Raw genomic sequence first — 23,078 nt, 5'->3', positions numbered from 1 at the left:
CAGACACAGACAGGGCCATGTAGCAGAGCTGAATACCGCTGACAGCAGACACAGACAGGGCCATGTAGCAGAGCTGAATACCGCTGACAGCAGACACAGACAGAGCCATGTAGCAGAGCTGAATGGCCGCTGACAGCAGACACAGACAGAGCCATGTAGCAGAGCTGAATGGCCGCTGACAGCAGACACAGACAGCCATGTAGCAGAGCTGAATGGCCGCTGACAGCAGACACAGACAGCCATGTAGCAGAGATGAATGGCCGCTGACAGCCAGGGCTGTGGAGTCGGAGTCGTGGAGTCGGAGTCGGAGCTCATTTTGGTGGAGTCGGAGTCGGAGTCGGTATAAAATGCACCGACTCCGACTCCTAAAATATATAATAAATTGGGGACAGGAGTGCAATGCAGAATGTGCTGAATATTTTACTAAATAACAACATTTAGTATAATGCTTATATTTAAGTGAAAAATGTATTGTAGTACAATGTGAACATCAGACATTTAATTGTTTTTATGATACAATAATCAAGATATTTGGATAGAACATAAAATATATTTATTGGAATACAACTTTAGAACACAAAAAACTGTAATAAATTGTAAATATGTAATACACTATGTAATATACAGTAGATTATATGTATATACAGTGTATATACACACAAGATATATATGTAATCTACTGTATATTACATAGTGTATTACATATTTACAATTTATTACAGTTTTTTGTGTTCTAAAGTTGTATTCCAATAAATATATTTTATGTTCTATCCAAATATCTTGATTATTGTATCATAAAAATTATTAAATGTCTGATGTTCACATACACATATTCATGTACTACAATAAATTTTTCACCTAACTATAAGCAATATATGTAGGAGTCGGAGTCGGAGCCGGAGTCGGAGTCGGAGCCGGAGTCGGAGTCGGTGCAAGAGAATTTGAGGAGTCGGAGTCGAAGGTTTGGCTTACCGACTCCACAGGCCTGCTGACAGCAGACACAGACAGAGCCATGTAGCAGAGCTGAATAGCCGCTGACAGCAGACACAGACAGAGCCATGTAGCAGAGCTGAATGGCCGCTGACAGCAGACACAGACAGAACCATGTAGCAGAGCTGAATAGCCGCTGACAGCAGACACAGACAGAACCATGTAGCAGAGCTGAATAGCCGCTGACAGCAGACACAGACAGAGCCATGTAGCAGAGCTGAATAGCCGCTGACAGCAGACACAGACAGAGCCATGTAGCAGAGCTGAATAGCCGCTGACAGCAGACACAGACAGAACCATGTAGCAGAGCTGAATGGCCGCTGACAGCAGACACAGAGCCATGTAGCAGAGCTGAATAGCCGCTAACAGAAGACACAGACAGAGCCATGTAGCAGAGCTGAATGGCCAGTGACAGCAGACACAGACAGAGCCATGTAGCAGAGCTGAATGGCCGCTGACAGCAGACACAGACAGAGCCATGTAGCAGAGCTGAATGGCCGCTAACAGAAGACACACACAGAGCCATGTAGCAGAGCTGAATGGCCGCTGACAGCAGCCACAGACAGAGCCATGTAGCAGAGCTGAATAGCCGCTGACAGCAGACACAGACAGAGCCATGTAGCAGAGATGAATAGCCGCTGACAGCAGACACAGACAGAGCCATGTAGCAGAGATGAATAGCCGCTGACAGCAGCCACAGACAGAGCCATGTAGCAGAGCTGAATAGCCGCTGACAGCAGCCACAGACAGAGCCATGTAGCAGAGCTGAATAGCCGCTGACAGCAGCCACAGACAGAGCCATGTAGCAGAGCTGAATAGCCGCTGACGGCTCTTTCTGTGTCTGCTGTCAGCGGCTATTCAGCTCTGCTACATGGCTCTTTCTGTGTCTGCTATGTAGCAGAGCTGAATGGCCGCTGACAGCAGACACAGACAGAGCCATGTAGCAGAGGTGAATAGCCGCTGACAGCAGACACAGACAGAGCCATGTAGCAGAGCTGAATAGCCGCTGACAGCAGACACAGACAGAGCCATGTAGCAGAGCTGAATGGCCGCTGACAGCAGACACAGACAGAGCCATGTAGCAGAGCTGAATGGCCGCTGACAGCAGACACAGACAGAGCCATGTAGCAGAGCTGAATAGCCGCTGACAGCAGACACAGACAGCTATGTAGCAGAGCTGAATGGCCGCTGACAGCAGACACAGACAGAGCCATGTAGCAGAGCTGAATGGCCGGTGACAGCAGACACAGACAGAGCCATATAGCAGAGCTGAATACCGCTGACAGCAGACACAGATAGAGCCATGTAGCAGAGCTGAATAGCTGCTGACAGCAGACACAGACAGAGCCATGTAGCAGAGCTGAATGGCCGCTGACAGCAGACACAGACAGAGCCGCACGATCAGAATGAACTCGGGTGAACTTCACCCGACTTCATTGTCATGCCGCGGCTCTGTCTGTGTCGCATCCTGATTAGCGGTCACCCGTGAAGGACTCACCGTTGACCGCTAATCTCCTGAGTGACTGAATTGAGCAGCGCAATTAGCGCTGCTGTCACTCAGGTTACACGCGGCCAGCTGTAGTCTTCCCCCATGACCGCAACTCACCTGTGACTTCATCGCTGTCACTCGGGCGAGTTGCTGTCACTGTTGGAGGATCCAATGGTGGCCGCGAGTAACCTGAGTGACATCAGCTGATCGCGCTTCTCACCTCAGTTGCTGCGTGGAGCTGTCAGGAGCGGTGTCTTCTGCAGCTCCTGTCACCTTCATGTAGCAGAGCTGGAAGTGACGCGGGACCTCCGTGGATTACGTCAGACAAGGATGGGTTTTTGGGACTTAATAAAGTGGTGAACGAGGGTCTTTGTTATTGTTTATTATTTCAAATAAAGGATTTTTTCACTGTGTGTTTATTAACTTAAATTTACAGGTTAATCATTGGGGGTGTCTCATAGACGCCTGCAATGATTAATCTAGGACTAAAGGGGGCTTTACACGCTACGATATCATTAATGTTTGATCGTGGGGGTCATGTTGTTAGTGACGCACATCCGGCGTCATTAACGATATCGCAGCGTGTGACACCAGCGACCTTAAGCGACCTCAAAAATGGTGAAAATCGTTTACCATGGAGAGGTCGTCCCAAACTCAAAAATCGGTAATGGTTGATTATCGATGTGGTTCGTCGCTCCTGCAGCAGCACGCATCGCTATGTGTGACACCGCATGAGCGAGGAACGTCTCCTTACCTGCCGCCGGCCACAATGAGGAAGGAAGGAGGTGGGCGGGATGTTACGTCCTGCTCATCTCCGCCCCTCCACTTTGATTGGCCGGCCGCTTAGTGACGTCGCGGTGACGTCGCTGTGATGCCGAACGTCCCTCCCCCTTGAAGGAGGGATTGTTTGGCAGTCACAGCGACGCCGCCGACCAGGTAAGTACGTGTGACGCTGCCGTAGCGATAATGTTCGCTACGGTAGCGATCACAAACAATCGCATGTGCGACGGGGGCGGGTACGTACACGGTCGCTATCGCTAGAAATTGCTAGCGATATCGCTACCGTGTAAAGCCCCCTTTAGTGGCAGCTATGGGCTGCAATTAACTCCTTATTACCCCGATTGCCAACACACCAGGGCAAAATCGGGAAAAGCCAGTTACAGTCCCAGAACAGTTGCATCTAATAGCTGCGGCCATTCTGGGCGGCTGCTGGCTGATATTGTTAGGCTGGGGGCCTCCCCATAACGTGGAGCTCCCCATCCTGAGAATACCAGCCTTCAGCCGTATGGCTTTATCTGGCTGGTATGAAAATTGGGGGGGACCGCATGCTGTTTTGTTTTAATTATTTATTGATTTATTTTAACGCACAGCATAGACACGCCCACCGGCTGCTGTGATTGGTTGCAGTGAGACAGCTGTCACTCAGCGTGGGGGCGTGTCTGACTGCAACCAATCATAGGCGCCTGTGGGCGGGGAAAGCAGGGAATACGAGATTGAATAATGAGCGGCCGGCTTTTTCAAAAGAGGAGAAGCCGCCGGAGAAGTGTGAACGCCGTGCAGCGCCGCGCCGGTGATCGGTGAGTATTAGAGAGGGGGGGAGAGAGGGATAGACCGACATGGACAGAGAGTGAGGGACAGAGATAGTGACCGACCGACAGAGAGAGAACAGAGACCGAGAGGGAGAGACCGACTGACAGAGAATAGACAGACATTGTGACACATCACTCGTTTCCAGTGTTTTAGGAAACATGTGAGAAATGTATTTAGAAAGTCGCATGTCACTAGGATGGTGAGTGCCGTCCCGTGACCTCCGATTATTTACACGCTCCCATAGACTTGCATTGGAGAGACTCGCAGTAGAAACTCGCAAAAAAGCAGCATGCTGCGATCTGGACTGAGGAAAAAAATGGCAGATGAGAGCGGAATCATTCACTAACGTGTCCGATTCCAATGCGAGATTTCTCACACTGCTCTACTGCGAGAAACTTGCACGTGAGAAGCCGGCCTAATGTGGAGCTCAGGGACAATGAGGGCCAGTCATCATGGAGCGGACCCTCCGCTGTCAGGAAGGGTCAGGGAGGTGTCATGTACCCCCTATTCCCCATCATCTCCCCCTGTCTGTGCCCCCTGTTCAGCAGATCCCCTGCACTCAGTGCGCCAGCTCTGATTATTCTTTTTACTAAATTAATAAAGATATATTTTTTGTCAGGTTTTTCAGCTATTTACCTCAATTAATATATTTGAATGGGTTTATAAGTGTATCTAATCCTCTCCTGTGTGCTGAGCTGTGTATCTAATCCTCTCCTGTGTGCCGAGCTGTGTATCTAATCCTCTCCTCTGTGATACGGTCTCTAATGAGCAGACAGCACTTCCTCCCATCCTGTAGCTCCTCAGGGGCGGGGCCTCGGGTTTCTTACCTCTCCACCTGCAGGGGGCCGGGTGACCTCAGGGTGTCTGTGAGTGCCCAGCTCAGGCCGCCGATCCATAGCGTCACCTCCTCCTCACTGAAAGCTGCAAGGACAGAGAGTGTCAGTGTGTGTAATCCCAATGAGCGGACACAAGGGGCGTGGATCTCATTTGTGGCATGGGGGGCGCTCTGCAATAACCGGCGTTATATCTATGGTACAGCTTGAAGCGTGATCTCCACTGTGGGGTCTCTGTGCGGCCCTTAATAATGTCTCCACTGGAGATATATACAAGGTATACATCCCATATGGGGCCCCTGAGATGAGGGGCCCACAGGTCAGACCTCTGCCAGGGGATGTGTGTCCTTAGCATTGTTCCCCCTCTCCACAATCCCAGCAAGTAGGAGGGAAGTAGTCAGAGAGTTGACAGGACTGGGGGGGGGGGGTACTGTGAAGCAGAAGGGGCTCAATTCTCATGTCTGTTGTGGAGTCACCCCCATCTTACATGTACAGAGCACAATGCCGCCCTAATTACAGTGCTCAGGAGCGGTGCCAAACTCAAGCCCCACCTCTGAAGCATAGATCTGTTCAGGGGCGGTGCCAAACTCAGGCCCCACCTCTGAAGCATAGATCTGTTCAGGGGCGGTGCCAAACTCAGGCCCCACCTCTGAAGCATAGATCTGTTCAGGGGCGGTGCCAAACTCAGGCCCCACCTCTGAAACATAGATCTGTTCAGGGGCGGTGCCAAACTCAGGCCCCACCTGTGAAACATAGATCTGTTCAGGGGCGGTGCCAAACACAGGCCCCACCTCTGAAGCATAGATCAGTTCAGGGGCGGTGCCAAACTCAAGCCCCACCTCTGAAACATAGAAGAATTTGGGGGCGGTGCCAAACTCAAGCCCCACCTCCTTTGCATTGAATAGACCGTGTAGATAGTAGAGATTACACTTAATTACAGTTTGGCTTAACGTAACATGAGTCCTACAAGTGGTGGAGACGCCGGAGAGGAGCAGAAGCGGTCCCTGTGTGTCCGGTATATGAGGGTCGGGGGAGGCACGAGGCAGTGAGGTCACAGGCACGCTGTGTCCGGTAAATGAGGGTCGGGTGAGGCGGGAGGCAGAGAGGTCACAGGCACACTGTGTACGGTGAGAGGTCGGGTAAGGCGGGAGGCAGTGAGGTCACAGGCACGCTGTGTATGGTGAGGGGTCGGGTGAGGCGGGAGGCAGTGAGGTCACAGGCATGCTGTGTATGGTGAGGGGTCGGGTGAGGCGGGAGGCAGTGAGGTCACAGGCACGCTGTGTATGGTGAGGGGTCGGGTGAGGCGGGAGGCAGTGAGGTCACAGGCACGCTGTGTAGGGTGAGGGGTCGGGTGAGGCGGGAGGCAGTGAGGTCACAGGCACGCTGTGTATAGTGAAGGGTCGGGTGAGGCGGGAGGCAGTGAGGTCACAGGCACGCTGTGTACGGTGAGGGGTCAGGTGAGGCGGGAGGCAGTGAGGTCACAGGCACGCTGTGTATGGTGAGGGGTCGGGTGAGGCGGGAGGCAGTGAGGTCACAGGCACGCTGTGTATGGTGAGGGGTCGGGTGAGGTGCGAGGCAGTGAGGTCACAGGCACGCTGTGTACGGTGAGGGGTCGGGTGAGGTGCGAGGCAGTGAGGTCACAGGTACGCTGTGTATTGTGAGGGGTCAGGTGAGGCGGGAGGCAGTGAGGTCACAGGCACGCTGTGTACGGTGAGGGGTCGGGTGAGGCGGGAGGCAGTGAGGTCACAGGCACGCTGTGTACGGTGAGGGGTCGGGTGAGGCGGGAGGCAGTGAGGTCACAGGCACGCTGTGTATGGTGAGGGGTCGGGTGAGACGGGAGGCAGTGAGGTCACAGGCACGCTGTGTATAGTGAGGGGTCGGTTGAGGCGGGAGGCAGTGAGGTCACAGGCACGCTGTGTACGGTGAGGGGTCGGGTGAGGAAGTGAGGTCACAGGCACGCTGTGTACGGTGAGGGGTCGGGTGAGGCGGGAGGCAGTGAGGTCACAGGCACCCTCTGTACGGTGAGGGGTCGGGCGAGGTGGGAGGCAGTGAGGTCACAGGCACGCTGTGTACGGTGAGGGGTCGGGTGAGGCAGTGAGGTCACAGGCACGCTGTGTACGGTGAGGGGTCGGGTGAGGCGGGAGGCAGTGAGGTCACAGGCACGCTGTGTACGGTGAGGGGTCGGGTGAGGCGGGAGGCAGTGAGGTCACAGGCGCGCTGTGTACGGTGAGTGGTCGGGTGAGGCGGGAGGCAGTGAGGTCACAAGCACGCTGTGTACGGTGAGGGGTCGGGTGAGGCGGGAGGCAGTGAGGTCACAAGCACGCTGTGTACGGTGAGGGGTCGGGTGAGGCGGGAGGCAGTGAGGTTACAGGCACGCTGTGTATGGTGAGGTGTCGGGTGAGGCGGGAGGCAGTGAGGTTACAGGCACGCTGTGTATGGTGAGGGGTCGGGTGAGGTGGGAGGCAGTGAGGTCACAAGCACGCTGTGTATGGTGAGGGGTCGGGTGAGGCGGGAGGCAGTGAGGTCACAGGCACGCTGTGTATGGTGAGGGGTCGGGTGAGGTGCGAGGCAGTGAGGTCACAGGCACGCTGTGTACGGTGAGGGGTCGGGTGAGGCGGGAGGCAGTGAGGTCACAGGCACGCTGTGTATGGTGAGGGGTCGGGTGAGGTGCGAGGCAGTGAGGTCACAGGCACGCTGTGTATAGGGAGGGGTCGGAGGCAGTGAGGTCACAGGCACGCTGTGTATAGGGAGGGGTCGGAGGCAGTGAGGTCACAGGCACGCTGTGTATAGGGAGGGGTCGGAGGCAGTAGAGTGGCAGAATATCCTTAACACTAATATCACCACTCCGAGAAGCAAACGTGGCGGAAGGTAGAAATCACCGGATGGAGACATCACTGATCTGAAAATGGAATAAAAATCATCAAAACCTCTGGATTTCTCCAGTCTGGAGTCTGAGCCTCGTGCAGAAATCCTGGCACCTCTAGCTTCGGCTATGATCACTGAGGAATGGTCTTCTGAAGAAAGTTCTGCACCTGAATGCACAAATCATCAAGATCCTCTGCTGACAGCTCCTGTGTAATCACCGACCGATGATGTCCCTGCACTGCCTCTCCTGGGGATGCAGTGACATTATATCACATGATCCCAGAGGCCAATCAGCACTACCTGCACTCTCCCAGTCTTCGGACAGATCCCACACATCTGGAGACAGTGAGAGGGCAGCAGATCTTTCCTCCAGATGTATGTGAATCAGCTGCCCCCCTCATACATACCAAAAGCTGCACGATCAACAGGCAACCCTGGCACACGAGTCAGAATAAAGAACTGAGATGGGCTTCCAGAATTGCTGAGCGCAGATGGAAGAGGTCTCACTCCACTGAGCACTTTATTGCATATAAAGAGTCCCTCACCACTTTCAAGTCCACACTCACTGCTGCAAAACAAACCTACTTCTCATCCCTCCTATCCTCTCTCACAACCCTAAACAGCTATTAAACTTTTTCAATTCTCTCCTCCGTCCTCCGGCACCACCTCCCTCTCCTCTCCTCTCCTCTCCTCCGTCCTCCAGAACCACCTCCCTCTCCTCTCCTCTGTCCTCCGGCACCACCTCCCTCTCCTCTCCTCCGTCCCCCGGCACCACCTCCCTCTCCTCTCCTCCATCCCCCGGCACCACCTCCCTCTCCTCTCATCTCAGCTGAAGACTTTGCCTCTTTCTTCAAGCAGAAGATTGACAACATCAGAGCAAGCTTTGGCCCACAATCACCACAGCCCCTCATCATAGCTACTCATCCCTCTTCCTCCAAATCCAGCTTCTCCACCATGACAGAAGATCATCTTTCCACTCTACTCTCCAGATCACATCTCACAACCTGCCTGCTCGATCCACTCCCATCCCACCTCATCCCCAACATCACCACAGTCCTCCTCCCGACCCTAACCCATCTCTTCAACCTATCACTATCAACTGGTGTATTCCCTTCATGCTTTAAACATGCCTCCATTACACCCATCCTCAAAAAGCCCTCCCTTGACCCTTCCTATGTGTCTAGCTACAGCCTTATATCACTTCTCCCCTATGCCCCAAAACTACTGGAACATCATGTCCATCTTGAACTGTCCTCACATCTCTCTTCCTGCTCCCTCTTTGACCGGTTACAATCTGGCTTCCGACCCCATCACTCTACTGAAACTGCCCTGACCAAAGTCACCAATGACCTACTAACCGCCAAAGCCAAGCGACACTACTCTGTCCTCCTCCTCCTGGACCTGTCCTCTGCCTTTGACACAGTAGACCACTCCCTCCTACTACAGATTCTCTCATCTCTGGGCATCACAGACTTGGCCCTATCTTGGATCTCCTCATACCTAACCGACTGAACTTTCAGCGTCTCCCATTCTCACACCACTTCCTCATCTCGCCCCCATCTGTCGGTGTCCCCCAAGGCTCAGTTCTTGGACCCCTGCTGTTCTCCATCTACACCTTCGGCCTGGGACAGCTCATAGAGTCCCACGGCTTCCAGTATCATCTCTATGCCGATGACACACAGATCTACCTCTCTGGACCTGACATCACCGCTCTACTAACCACAATCCCACAATGTCTGTCTGCTATTTCATCCTTCTTCTCTGCTCGATTCTTAAAACTTAAAATGGACAAAACAGAGTTCATTGTCTTTCCTCACTCAACTCCTCCACCAAACCTATTCATCAAACTTGATGGTTGCTCACTCACCCCAGTCTCACAAGCTCGTTGCCTTGGAGTAACCCTCGACTCTGCTCTATCCTTCAAGCCACAGATCCAAGCCCTCTCCACCTCATGCAGACTACAACTCAAAAATATTTCCCGAATCCGTGCTTTCCTTAACCAAGAATCAGCAAAAACATTAGTGCATGCCCTCATCATCTCCCGCTTCGACTACTGCAACCTCCTGCTCTCTGGCCTCCCTTCCAACACTCTTGCACCCCTCCAATCTATCCTAAACTCTGCGGCCTGCTTAATCCACCTCTCCCCCCGCTACTCCCCGACCTCTAATCTCTGCTAATTCCTTCACTGGCTTCCCATTGCCCAAAGACTCCAATTCAAAACATTAACCATGACCTACAAAGCCATGCACAACCTGTCTCCTCCCTACATCTGTGACCTAGTCTCCCGATACCTACCTGCACGCAACCTCAGATCCTCACAAGATCTCCTTCTCTGCTCCTCTCTTATCTCCTCTTCCCACAATCGCGTACAAGATTTCTCCCGTGCCTCCCCCATACTCTGGAACGCTCTACCTCAGCATCTCAGACTCTCCCCTACCGTGGAAAGCTTCAAGAGGAACCTGAAGACCCACCTCTTCCGACAAGCCTATAACCTACAATAACCTTCAGTCCAGTACACCACTGCACAACCAGCTCTGTCCTCACCTATTGTACCATCACCCATTCCCTGTACACTGTGAGCCCTCACGGGCAGGGTCCTCTCTCCTCCTGTAGACTGTGAAACCTCGCGGGCAGGGTACTCTCTCCTACTGGAGACTGTGAAACCTCGCGGCCAGGGTCCTCTCTTCCCCTGTAGACTGTGAGCCCTCGCGGGCAGGGTCCTCTCTCCTCCTGTAGACTGTGAGCCCTCGTGGGCAGGGTCCTCTCTCCTCCTGTAGACTGTGAGCCCCCGCGGGCAGGGTCCTCTCTCCTCCTGTAGACTGTGAGCCCTCGCGGGCAGGGTCCTCTCTCCTCCTGTAGACTGTGAGCCCTCGCGGGCAGGGTCCTCTCTCCTCCTGTAGACTGTGAGCCCTCGCGGGCAGGGTCCTCTCTCCTCCTGTAGACTGTGAGCCCTCGCGGGCAGGGTCCTCTCTCCTCCTGTAGACTGTGAGCCCTCGCGGGCAGGGTCCTCTATCCTCTTGTAGACTGTGAGCCCTCGCGGGCAGGGTCCTCTCTCCTCCTGTAGACTGTGAGCCCTCGCGGGCAGGGTCCTCTCTCCTCCTGTAGACTGTGAGCCCTCGCTGGCAGGGTCCTCTCTCCTCCTGTAGACTGTGAGCCCTCGCGGGCAGGGTCCTCTCTCCTCCTGTAGACTGTGAGCCCTCGCGGGCAGGGTCCTCTCTCCTCCTGTAGACTGTGAGCCCTCGCGGGCAGGGTCCTCTCTCCTCCTGTAGACTGTGAGCCCTCGCGGGCAGGGACCTCTCTCCTCCTGTAGACTGTGAGCCCTCGCAAGCAGGGTCCTCTCTCCTCCTGTAGACTGTGAGCCCTCGCGGGCAGGGTCCTCTCTCCTCCTGTAGACTGTGAGCCCTCGCGGGCAGGGTCCTCTCTCCTCCTGTAGACTGTGAGCCCTCGCGGGCATGGTCCTCTCTCCTCCTGTAGACTGTGAGCCCTCGCGGGCAGGGTCCTCTCTCCTCCTGTAGACTGTGAGCCCTCGCGGGCAGGGTCCTCTCTCCTCCTGTAGACTGTAAGCCCTCGCGGGCAGGGTCCTCTCTCCTCCTGTAGACTGTGAGCCCTCGCGGGCAGGGTCCTCTCTCCTCCTGTAGACTGTGAGCCCTCGCGGGCAGGGTCCTCTCTCCTCCTGTAGACTGTGAGCCCTCGCGGGCAGGGTCCTCTCTCCTCCTGTAGACTGTGAGCCCTCGCGGGCAGGGTCCTCTCTCCTCCTGTAGACTGTGAGCCCTCGCGGGCAGGGTCCTCTCTCCTCCTGTAGACTGTGAGCCCTCGCGGGCAGGGTCCTCTCTCCTCCTGTAGACTGTGAGCCCTCGCGGGCAGGGTCCTCTCTCCTCCTGTAGACTGTGAGCCCTTGCGGGCAGGGTCCTCTCTTCTCCTGTAGACTGTGAGCCCTCGCGGGCAGGGTCCTCTCTCCTGTAGACTGTGAGCCCTCGCGGGCAGGGTCCTCTCTTCTCCTGTAGACTGTGAGCCCTCGTGGGCAGGGTCCTCTCTCCTCCTGTAGACTGTGAGCCCTCGCGGGCAGGGTCCTCTCTCCTCCTGTAGACTGTGAGCCCTCGCGGGCAGGGTCCTCTCTCCTCCTGTAGACTGGGAGCCCTCGCGGGCAGGGTCCTCTCTCCTCCTGTAGACTGTGAGCCCTCGCGGGCAGGGTCCTCTCTCCTCCTGTAGACTGTGAGCCCTCGCGGGCAGGGTCCTCTCTCCTCCTGTAGACTGGGAGCCCTCGTGGGCAGGGTCCTCTCTCCTCCTGTACCAGTCTGTCTTGTACTGTTAATGATTGTTGTACGTGTACCCTCTTTCACTTGTAAAGCGCCATGGAATAAATGGCGCTATAATAATAATTTCTCCTGAGAAGGTCAGGGGATCCCCGGAGCTGACAGTGCTGGCCCCGGAGGGGCAAATATAGGGAGTAAGGGGTTGTCTGAGTAGAGGACAATCCCTTTAATAATCTCAATGATGGCAGCAGAGGCTGGAGGTGCCGGGATTTCTGCACGAGGCTGGGTCTGGAGACACCTGGAGGTTTAGGCTATGTGCCCACTCTGCGGAAAATGCGCGGATTTTGCTGCGGATTTCTCGCGGAAAAGCCGCAGATTTTCCAGAAATCTGCAGCACAGCTACTCCCCAGTCATTTCTATGGTATTTGGGAAATGCTGTGCCCACGCTGAGGATTTTTCCGCAGCGGAAATCGTGCGGATTTTTGTGCGGAAAAATCTGCAGCATGTCAATTATTGCTGCGGATTTTCGTGCGGATTTTGCCTATTCAATTGAATAAAAAATAAAAAAAAATTCGCAAAATCCGCAACAAAATCTGCGTCAAATCTGCACCTATGAAAAGGTGCGGATTCCGGGGGAAAGCTGCGGATTTTGATGCAGAAAAATCCACAGATACAGAGTCCCGTGGGCACATAGCCTTACACTAAGCTCATCCCCTGCGGATCAGCGACGTCTTGTCCTGCCAGCGCCATTATTAGCGACGTCTTGTCCTGCCAGCGCCATTATTAGCGACGTCTTGTCCTGCCAGCGCCATTAGCGACGTCTTGTCCTGCCAGCGCCATTATTAGCGACGTCTTGTCCTGCCAGCGCCATTATTAGCGACGTCTTGTCCTGCCAGCGCCATTAGCGACGTCTTGTCCTGCCAGCGCCATTATTAGCGACGTCTTGTCCTGCCAGCGCCATTATTAGCGACGTCTTGTCCTGCCAGCGCCATTATTAGCGACGTCTTGTCCTGCCAGCGCCATTATTAGCGACGTCTTGTCCTGCCAGCGCCATTATTAGCGACGTCTTGTCCTGCCAGCGCCATTATTAGCGACGTCTTGTCCTGCCAGCGCCATTATTAGCGACGTCTTGTCCTGCCAGCGCCATTATTAGCGACGTCTTGTCCTGCCAGCGCCATTAGCGACGTCTTATCCTGCCAGCGCCATTATTAGTGACGTCTTGTCCTGCCAGCGCCATTATTAGCGACGTCTTGTCCTGCCAGCGCCATTATTAGCGACGTCTTGTCCTGCCAGCGCCATTATTAGCGATGTCTTGTCCTGCCAGCGCCATTATTAGCGACGTCTTGTCCTGCCAGCGCCATTAGCGACGTCTTGTCCTGCCAGCGCCATTATTAGCGACGTCTTGTCCTGCCAGCGCCATTATTAGCGACGTCTTGTCCTGCCAGCGCCATTAGCGACGTCTTATCCTGCCAGCGCCATTATTAGCGACGTCTTGTCCTGCCAGCGCCATTATTAGCGACGTCTTGTCCTGCCAGCGCCATTATTAGCGACGTCTTGTCCTGCCAGCGCCATTATTAGCGACGTCTTGTCCTGCCAGCGCCATTATTAGCGATGTCTTGTCCTGCCAGCGCCATTATTAGCGACGTCTTGTCCTGCCAGCGCCATTAGCGACGTCTTGTCCTGCCAGCGCCATTATTAGCGACGTCTTGTCCTGCCAGCGCCATTATTAGCGACGTCTTGTCCTGCCAGCGCCATTAGCGACGTCTTGTCCTGCCAGCGCCATTATTAGCAACGTCTTGTCCTGCCAGCGCCATTATTAGTGACGTCTTGTCCTGCCAGCGCCATTATTAGCGACGTCTTGTCCTGCCAGCGCCATTAGCGACGTCTTGTCCTGCCAGCGCCATTATTAGCGACGTCTTGTCCTGCCAGCGCCATTATTAGCGACGTCTTGTCCTGCCAGCGCCATTATTAGCGACGTCTTGTCCTGCCAGCGCCATTATTAGCGACGTCTTGTCCTGCCAGCGCCATTAGCGACGTCTTGTCCTGCCAGCGCCATTATTAGCGACGTCTTGTCCTGCCAGCGCCATTAGCGACGTCTTGTCCTGCCAGCGCCATTATTAGTGACGTCTTGTCCTGCCAGCGCCATTATTAGCGACGTCTTGTCCTGCCAGCGCCATTATTAGCGACGTCTTGTCCTGCCAGCGCCATTAGCGACGTCTTGTCCTGCCAGCGCCATTATTAGCGACGTCTTGTCCTGCCAGCGCCATTAGCGACGTCTTGTCCTGCCAGCGCCATTATTAGTGACGTCTTGTCCTGCCAGCGCCATTATTAGCGACGTCTTGTCCTGCCAGCGCCATTATTAGCGACGTCTTGTCCTGCCAGCGCCATTATTAGCGACGTCTTGTCCTGCCAGCACCATTATTAGTGACGTCTTGTCCTGCCAGCGCCATTATTAGCGACGTCTTGTCCTGCCAGCGCCATTAGCGACGTCTTGTCCTGCCAGCGCCATTATTAGCGACGTCTTGTCCTGCCAGCGCCATTATTAGCGACGTCTTGTCCTGCCAGCGCCATTATTAGCGACGTCTTGTCCTGCCAGCGCCATTATTAGCGACGTCTTGTCCTGCCAGCGCCATTAGCGACGTCTTGTCCTGCCAGCGCCATTATTAGCGACGTCTTGTCCTGCCAGCGCCATTATTAGCGACGTCTTGTCCTGCCAGCGCCATTAGCGACGTCTTGTCCTGCCAGCGCCATTATTAGCGACGTCTTGTCCTGCCAGCGCCATTATTAGCGACGTCTTGTCCTGCCAGCGCCATTAGCGACGTCTTGTCCTGCCAGCGCCATTATTAGTGACGTCTTGTCCTGCCAGCGCCATTATTAGCGACGTCTTGTCCTGCCAGCGCCATTATTAGCGACGTCTTGTCCTGCCAGCGCCATTATTAGCGACGTCTTGTCCTGCCAGCGCCATTATTAGCGACGTCTTGTCCTGCCAGCGCCATTAGCGACGTCTTGTCCTGCCAGCGCCATTATTAGCGACGTCTTGTCCTGCCAGCGCCATTATTAGCGACGTCTTGTCCTGCCAGTGCCATTATTCCCCCGTGTGCATGTCTTCTGGTGGAGCGGATACAGAATACGCATATGCGCACAATATACTGTATATTATATAGCACTGTGGAGGCGTCATCCTCACCAAAACTGATTCATATCCCCTCCACCTGGATGATATGAAGCACAGGTGAACAGTATTGCTCGCTGTTATCAGCCATATAGCTACGGCTTATAAACCTGTTGATATTATCTCCCCCAGGAAGCTATTGTGCCGCCCCCGTGGAAGCAGCCGAGCTGCTCGGATCCAGGTTCGCTGTGGCTCGAGTGTCTCCGGACCTGGGGGTCGTGCAGCAACTCAAATGAAAGGGGGGTATTTACAGGGGAGTTAATGTATAGTTTGTGACGCCACCCGTGGTGTACAGTAATTGGGGAGTACCGCCGCTGTGGTTGGGAGTACCCGGGGTCATGAAGTGGGGCAGCAAGGTGTCGTTGCCCTCCACGGGTAGGGGGATGTCCCGGGACTTGGTGTAGGATGCCGTGGGGTGCAGGAGTCACTCTCGTACTCACTCAGTCAATAAGCAGACGCTGACAACCGGGTAAACCAAGTCTCTGGACACCGCTGCCGCTGAGGGGAGCTCGTCCGGGCCCCGTCCCCTGCAGTGCTGCCTGGTGATCCGTGACCTCCCTCCTGGCACGAAGTTTGACTTCAAATTGGTGGCCCGTTAGCCATAGTGGGGAGCGGGGCCCGGCAAGTTCCAAGCTAAGTGTGGGAACTTGCTCTCAGGGCTCACGCTTGGGATTTTCTGGACCGTTTTGGATTGGAAGGCCCTATCCCCCTCGTTGTGCTAGTACCCCGATTTTGGAGCGGGTGGGAACGGATCGTTAAGGCTGCATTCTCTTCAGGTGAATTGTCGGGTTGCCTGAAGCTACTCCCCGAGATGGGGTCCATGTACCCCGTCGTGTCTTCGGTCCCGGACCGGTGACAGTGCTAGGCTGCTGGCTGTCCTCCTCCACAGATCCAGGCACCTAGCCGCAATCCCCTGCGACCAGGGGTCTGACTCCTCTAGGCCCAGACCACCGTCTGCTATCTAGACTGCTTCTTTAGGAGCCACTACTCCCAACCTCCTCTCACTCACTCTCCCTGACTGACTACTCACTGACTGACTACACTCCTCACCTCCCCTCCCTGACCCCTTAAGTGGGCAACTCTATTCCACTCAGGCCATCCACTGGTGTCTGGTGGGTGTGGTGTGTGTCTGGTGGGTGGTGTGTGTCTGGTGGGTGTGGTGTGTCTGGTGGGTGTGGTGTGTCTGGTGGGTGTGGTGTGTCTGGTGGGTGTGGTGTGTGTCTGGTGGGTGTGGTGTGTGTCTGGTGGGTGTGGTGTGTGTCTGGTGGGTGTGGTGCCTGTGTGGTGTGTCTGGTGGGTGTGGTGCGTGTGGTGTATCTGGTGGGTGTGGTGTGTCTGGTGGGTGTGGTGTGTCTGGTGGGTGTGGTGTGTCTGGTGGGTGTGGTGTGTCTGGTGGGTGTGGTGTGTCTGGTGGGTGTGGTGTGTGTGGTACCTGTGTGGTGTGTCTGGTGGGTGTGGTGCGTGTGGTACCTGTGTGGTGTGTCTGGTGGGTGTGGTGCGTGTGGTGTGTGTCTGGTGGGTGTGGTGTGTGTCTGGTGGGTGTGGTGTGTGTCTGGTGGGTGTGGTGTGTCTGGTGGGTGTGGTGTGTCTGGTGGGTGTGGTGTGTGTCTGGTGGGTGTGGTGTGTGTCTGGTGGGTGTGGTGTGTGTCTGGTGGGTGTGGTGTGTGTCTGGTGGGTGTGGTGTGTGTCTGGTGGGTGTGGTGTGTGTCTGGTGGGTGTGGTGTGTGTCTGGTGGGTGTGGTGTGTGTGGTGGGTGTGGTGTGTCTGGTGGGTGTGGTGTGTCTGGTGGGTGTGGTGTGTGTGGTGCCTGTGTGGTGTGTCTGGTGGGTGTGGTGCGTGTGGTGTATCTGGTGGGTGTGGTGTGTCTGGTGGGTGTGGTGCGTGTGGTGTGTCTGGTGGGTGTGGTGCGTCTGGTGGGTGTGGTGTATCTGGTGGGTGTGGTGTGTGTGGTGTGTCTGGTGGGTGTGGTGCGTCTGGTGGGTGTGGTGCGTGTGGTGCGTGTGGTGCGTCTGGTGGGTGTGGTGCGTGTCGTGCGTCTGGTGGGTGTGGTGCGTGTGGTGTGTCTGGTGGGTGTGGTGTGTCTGGTGCGTGTGGTGTGTCTGGTGGGTGTGGTGTGTCTGGTGGGTGTGGTGTGTCTGGTGGGTGTGGTGTGTCTGGTGCGTCTGGTGGGTGTGGTGCGTCTGGTGGGTGTGGTGTATCTGGGGTGTCTGGTGTTTGTGGTGGGTGTGGTGCGTGTGGTGTGTCTGGTGCGTCTGGTGGGTGTGGTGCGTCTGGTGGGTGTGGTGTGTCTGGTGGGTGTGGTGTGTCTGGTGGGTGTGGTGTGTCTGGTGGGTGTGGTGTGTCTGGTGGGTGTGGTGTGTCTGGTGCGTCTGGTGGGTGTGGTGCGTCTGGTGGGTGTGGTGTATCTGGGGTGTCTGGTGTTTGTGGTGGGTGTGGTGCGTGTGGTGTGTCTGGTGCGTCTGGTGGGTGTGGTGCGTCTGGTGGGTGTGGTGTTTCTGGTGGGTGTGGTGTGTCTGGTGGGTGTGGTGTGTCTGGTGGGTGTGGTGTGTCTGGTGGGTGTGGTGCATGTGTGGTGTGTCTGGTGGGTGTGGTGCGTCTGGTGGGTGTGGTGTGTCTGGTGGGTGTGGTGTATCTGGTGGGTGTGGTGTGTGTGGTGGGTGTGGTGGGTGTGGTGCGTCTGGTGGGTGTGGTGCGTGTGGTGCGTGTGGTGCGTCTGGTGGGTGTGGTGCGTGTGGTGCGTCTGGTGGGTGTGGTGCGTGTGGTGTGTCTGGTGGGTGTGGTGTGTCTGGTGGGTGTGGTGTGTCTGGTGGGTGTGGTGTGTCTGGTGGGTGTGGTGTGTCTGGTGGGTGTGGTGTGTCTGGTGGGTGTGGTGTGTCTGGTGCGTCTGGTGGGTGTGGTGCGTCTGGTGGGTGTGGTGTATCTGGGGTGTCTGGTGTTTGTGGTGGGTGTGGTGCGTGTGGTGCGTGTGGTGTGTCTGGTGCGTCTGGTGGGTGTGGTGCGTCTGGTGGGTGTGGTGTTTCTGGTGGGTGTGGTGTGTCTGGTGGGTGTGGTGTGTCTGGTGCGTGTGGTGTGTGTGGTGCGTCTGGTGTGTGTGGTGCGTCTGGTGGGTGTGGTGCGTCTGGTGGGTGTGTTGTGCGTCTGGTGGGTGTGTTGTGCGTCTGGTGGGTGTGGTGCGTCTGGTGGGTGTGGTGCGTCTGGTGGGTGTGGTGCGTCTGGTGGGTGTGGTGCGTCTGGTGGGTGTGGTGCGTCTGGTGGGTGTGGTGGTGTGGTGCGTCTGGTGGGTGTGGTGCGTCTGGTGGGTGTGGTGGGTGTGGTGCGTCTGGTGGGTGTGGTGCGTCTGGCGGGTGTGGTGTGTCTGGTGTTTGTGGTGGGTGTGGTGCGTGTGGTGTGTCTGGTGGGTGTGGTGTGTCTGGTGGGTGTGGTGTGTCTGGTGGGTGTGGTGCGTCTGGTGGGTGTGGTGTTTCTGGTGGGTGTGGTGTGGGTGTGGTGCGTGTGGTGTGTCTGGTGGGTGTGGTGTGTCTGGTGGGTGTGGTGTGTCTGGTGGGTGTGGTGTGTCTGGTGGGTGTGGTGGGTGTGGTGCGTCTGGTGGGTGTGGTGTGTCTGGTGGGTGTGGTGCGTCTGGTGGGTGTGGTGTGTCTGGTGGGTGTGGTGTTTCTGGTGGATGTGGTGTGTCTGGTGGGTGTGGTGTGTCTGGTGGGTGTGGTGTGTCTGGTGGGTGTGGTGCGTCTGGTGGGTGTGGTGTGTCTGGTGGGTGTGGTGTGTCTGGTGGGTGTGGTGTGTCTGGTGGGTGTGGTGCGTCTGGTGGGTGTGGTGTGTCTGGTGGGTGTGGTGTTTCTGGTGGATGTGGTGTGTCTGGTGGGTGTGGTGTGTCTGGTGGGTGTGGTGTGTCTGGTGGGTGTGGTGGGTGTGGTGCGTCTGGTGGGTGTGGTGCGTCTGGTGGGTGTGGTGTGTCTGGTGGGTGTGGTGCGTCTGGTGGGTGTGGTGCGTCTGGTGGGTGTGGTGTTTCTGGTGGATGTGGTGTGTCTGGTGGGTGTGGTGTGTCTGGTGGGTGTGGTGTGTCTGGTGGGTGTGGTGCGTGTGGTGTGTCTGGTGGGTGTGGTGTGTCTGGTGGGTGTGGTGTGTCTGGTGGGTGTGGTGCGTCTGGTGGGTGTGGTGTTTCTGGTGGGTGTGGTGTGGGTGTGGTGCGTGTGGTGTGTCTGGTGGGTGTGGTGCATGTGTGGTGTGTCTGGTGGGTGTGGGTGTGTCTGGTGGGTGTGGTGTGTCTGGTGGGTGTGGTGCGTCTGGTGGGTGTGGTGTTTCTGGTGGGTGTGGTGTGGGTGTGGTGCGTGTGGTGTGTCTGGTGGGTGTGGTGCATGTGTGGTGTGTCTGGTGGGTGTGGTGTATCTGGTGGGTGTGGTGTATCTGGTGGGTGTGGTGTGGGTGTGGTGCGTGTGGTGTGTCTGGTGGGTGTGGTGCGTGTGGTGCGTCTGGTGGGTGTGGTGTATCTGGTCGGTGTGGTGTATCTGGTGGGTGTGGTGTATCTGGTGGGTGTGGTGTGGGTGTGGTGCGTGTGGTGTGTCTGGTGGGTGTGGTGTGTCTGGTGGGTGTGGTGCATGTGTGGTGTGTCTGGTGGGTGTGGTGCGTCTGGTGGGTGTGGTGCGTCTGGTGGGTGTGGTGTGTCTGGTGGGTGTGGTGCGTCTGGTGGGTGTGGTGCGTCTGGTGGGTGTGGTGCGTCTGGTGGGTGTGGTGTGTCTGGTGGGTGTGGTGCGTCTGGTGGGTGTGGTGCGGGGTGTATCTAACATTTGATTTGCTGTTGGAGGCAACACCATTAGTTAGGGACCCATAACCAGGAGTGAGGCGGATACTGCAGGGGAGGGCAGCTTGTGCAGTACCCTGTGACCACCTGATAGTCCAGGGGCGTCACATATACAGCAGCCCATCCCCCCGGGGGTCGGTCACTGACCGGCCACGCTGAGGGTCTTCAGTCTGAAGTCGGCTCCATACAGGATGATGAAGCAGAGGCCGGCGTCCACCTTCCGGGCGTCTTCTGGAAACCTCTCGAAATCTCGTGAATTCTTTCCAGGTCGAATCTCTTTAATCTCTCTGATATCAACTGGAAAAGAAACAGAAGACAAACATTAAGCAAGTGCCGAAAAGCAGCGGCCCCTCAGGATCTATGGGCTCCCGGGAGGGCGGCGGCCCCTCAGGATCTATGGGCTCCCGGGAGGGCGGCGGACCCTCAGGATCTATGGGCTCCCGGGAGGGCGGCGGCCGCTCAGGATCTATGGGCTCCCGGGATGGCGGCGGCCCCTCAGGATCTATGGGCTCCCGGGAGGGCGGCAGCCCCTCAGGATCTATGGGCTCCCGGGAGGGCGGCGGCCCCTCAGGATCTATGGGCTCTCGGGAGGGCGGCGGCCCCTCAGGATCTATGGGCTCCCGGGAGGGCGGCGGACCCTCAGGATCTATGGGCTCCCGGGAGGGCGGCGGCCGCTCAGGATCTATGGGCTCCCGGGATGGCGGCGGCCCCTCAGGATCTATGGGCTCCCGGGAGGGCGGCAGCCCCTCAGGATCTATGGGCTCCCGGGAGGGCGGCGGACCCTCAGGATCTATGGGCTCCCGGGAGGGCGGCGGCCGCTCAGGATCTATGGGCTCCTGGGAGAGCGGCGGCCCCTCAGGATCTATGGGCTCCCGGGAGGGCTGGTGGCCTCTAGGATCTATGGGCTCCCAGGAGGGCGGCGGTGGCCCCTTAGGATCTATGGGCTTCCGGGAGAGCGGCAGTGGCCCCTCAGGATCTATGGGCTCCCGGGAGGGCAGCAGCGGCCCCTCAGGATCTATGGGCTCCCGGGATGGCGGCGGCCCCTCAGGATCTATGGGCTCCCGGGAGGGCAGCAGCGGCCCCTCAGGATCTATGGGCTTCCGGGAGGGCGGCGGTGGCCCCTTAGGATCTATGGGCTTCCGGGAGAGCGGCAGTGGCCCCTCAGGATCTATGGGCTCCCGGGAGGGCGGCGGTGGCCCCTCAGGATCTATGGGCTCCCGGGAGGGCAGCAGCGGCCCCTCAGGATCTATGGGCTTCCGGGAGGGCGGCAGTGGCCCCTTAGGATCTATGGGCTTCCGGGAGAGCGGCAGTGGCCCCTCAGGATCTATGGGCTCCCGGGAGTGCGGCGGTGGCCCCTTAGGATCTATGGGCTTCCGGGAGAGCGGCGGTGGCCCCTCAGGATCTATGGGCTCCCGGGAGGGCGGCGGCCCCTCAGGATCTATGGGCTCCCGGGAGGGCGGCGGTGGCCCCTCAGGATCTATGGGCTCCCGGGAGGGCGGCGGTGGCCCCTTAGGATCTATGGGCTTCCGGGAGAGCGGCGGTGGCCCCTCAGGATCTATGGGCTCCCGGGAGGGCGGCGGTGGCCCCTCAGGATCTATGGGCTCCCGGGAGGGCGGCGGTGGCCCCTCAGGATCTATGGGCTCCCGGGAGGGCAGCAGCGGCCCCTCAGGATCTATGGGCTTCCGGGAGGGCGGCGGTGGCCCCTTAGGATCTATGGGCTTCCGGGAGAGCGGCAGTGGCCCCTCAGGATCTATGGGCTCCCGGGAGGGCGGCGGTGGCCCCTCAGGATCTATGGGCTCCCGGGAGGGCAGCAGCGGCCCCTCAGGATCTATGGGCTTCCGGGAGAGCGGCAGTGGCCCCTCAGGATCTATGGGCTCCCGGGAGTGCGGCGGTGGCCCCTTAGGATCTATGGGCTTCCGGGAGAGCGGCGGTGGCCCCTCAGGATCTATGGGCTCCCGGGAGGGCGGCGGCCCCTCAGGATCTATGGGCTCCCGGGAGGGCGGCGGTGGCCCCTCAGGATCTATGGGCTCCCGGGAGGGCGGCGGTGGCCCCTTAGGATCTATGGGCTTCCGGGAGAGCGGCGGTGGCCCCTCAGGATCTATGGGCTCCCGGGAGGGCGGCGGTGGCCCCTCAGGATCTATGGGCTCCCGGGAGGGCGGCGGCGGCCCCTCAGGATCTATGGGCTCCCGGGAGGGCGGCGGTGGCCCCTCAGGATCTATGGGCTCCCGGGAGGGCGGCGGTGGCCCCTCAGGATCTATGGGCTCCCGGGAGGGCGGCGGTGGCCCCTTAGGATCTATGGGCTCCCGGGAGGGCGGCGGTGGCCCCTTAGGATCTATGGGCTCCCGGGAGGGCGGCGGTGGCCCCTCAGGATCTATGGGCTCCCGGGAGGGCGGCGGTGGCCCCTCAGGATCTATGGGCTCCCGGGAGGGCAGCAGTGGAGAGCGGGGCTGTGTGCACAAGGTGGGTCTGTGGATAATGAGGGCAATTATTCGGCAGCTTTTTGCCTCCATGAATTGTTAATGCGCAGATGATGGAATATAATGGGTGCGGTGGTCACTGACACAGCGGAGGAGACATCATCAGGAGCTGCCAGGGGTCTCCGGGGGTCTCCAGTCACCCCTGTGCCCCATACAGCAGGTGTACATGCAGCTCCATAGCTTCCCCATTGTCTGGTCTCAGGATGCAGCCTGCAGTGTAAAGCATGGTGATTTTCCTTGCAGTTGCTACATTCTAGGGCGTGTATACATCTGTTATTGTATCCTTTATGTATATAACCCTTGTGTAATCCGGGGATTTTATTCCTCGGCCTGGATGGTCTATGAGGTCAGGACATTTGTCTGTACCGTTCCCACGGCAACAGAGTCCCCGGCCCGGAGACGTCGGAGCCGTGTGGTCCTGGCACGGGACATGTGAGCTGTGGCATTGCTGCACATAAAGGGTCCGCTGTGCACAGAACCTTCCAGATCAGCTCTTAAAGGGCCGGCACCCAGTCCTGTAAGGAGACATTCTGCAGCTGGGGTTCTAGTTCCTTCCCTGATGAGATCTCTGCTTGCTGAATGTGAATAGAATCTGTACTGTTCACACAGCAGGT

At 57.3% G+C, this 23,078-nt stretch overlaps 1 protein-coding gene across 1 annotated transcript in view; it reads right to left on the bottom strand.

Annotated features, from left to right (window-relative positions):
• Window positions 1-23,078, bottom strand: part of LOC142243773 (1-phosphatidylinositol 4,5-bisphosphate phosphodiesterase gamma-1-like) — a 150,996-nt gene that overhangs the window by 101,533 nt on the left and 26,385 nt on the right. The window contains exons 2-3 of the mRNA XM_075315972.1: window positions 20,135-20,284; window positions 4,897-4,990 (exon numbers count right to left, since the gene is read on the bottom strand). Coding sequence (XP_075172087.1) covers window positions 4,897-4,990; window positions 20,135-20,284 — 244 coding nt within the window. The remainder of the gene's footprint in view (window positions 1-4,896; window positions 4,991-20,134; window positions 20,285-23,078) is intronic.

This window comes from Anomaloglossus baeobatrachus, chromosome 6, assembly GCF_048569485.1.
Source record: "Anomaloglossus baeobatrachus isolate aAnoBae1 chromosome 6, aAnoBae1.hap1, whole genome shotgun sequence".
NCBI lineage: Eukaryota > Metazoa > Chordata > Amphibia > Anura > Aromobatidae > Anomaloglossus > Anomaloglossus baeobatrachus.
This window is presented reverse-complemented; position numbering and strand designations above follow the sequence as displayed.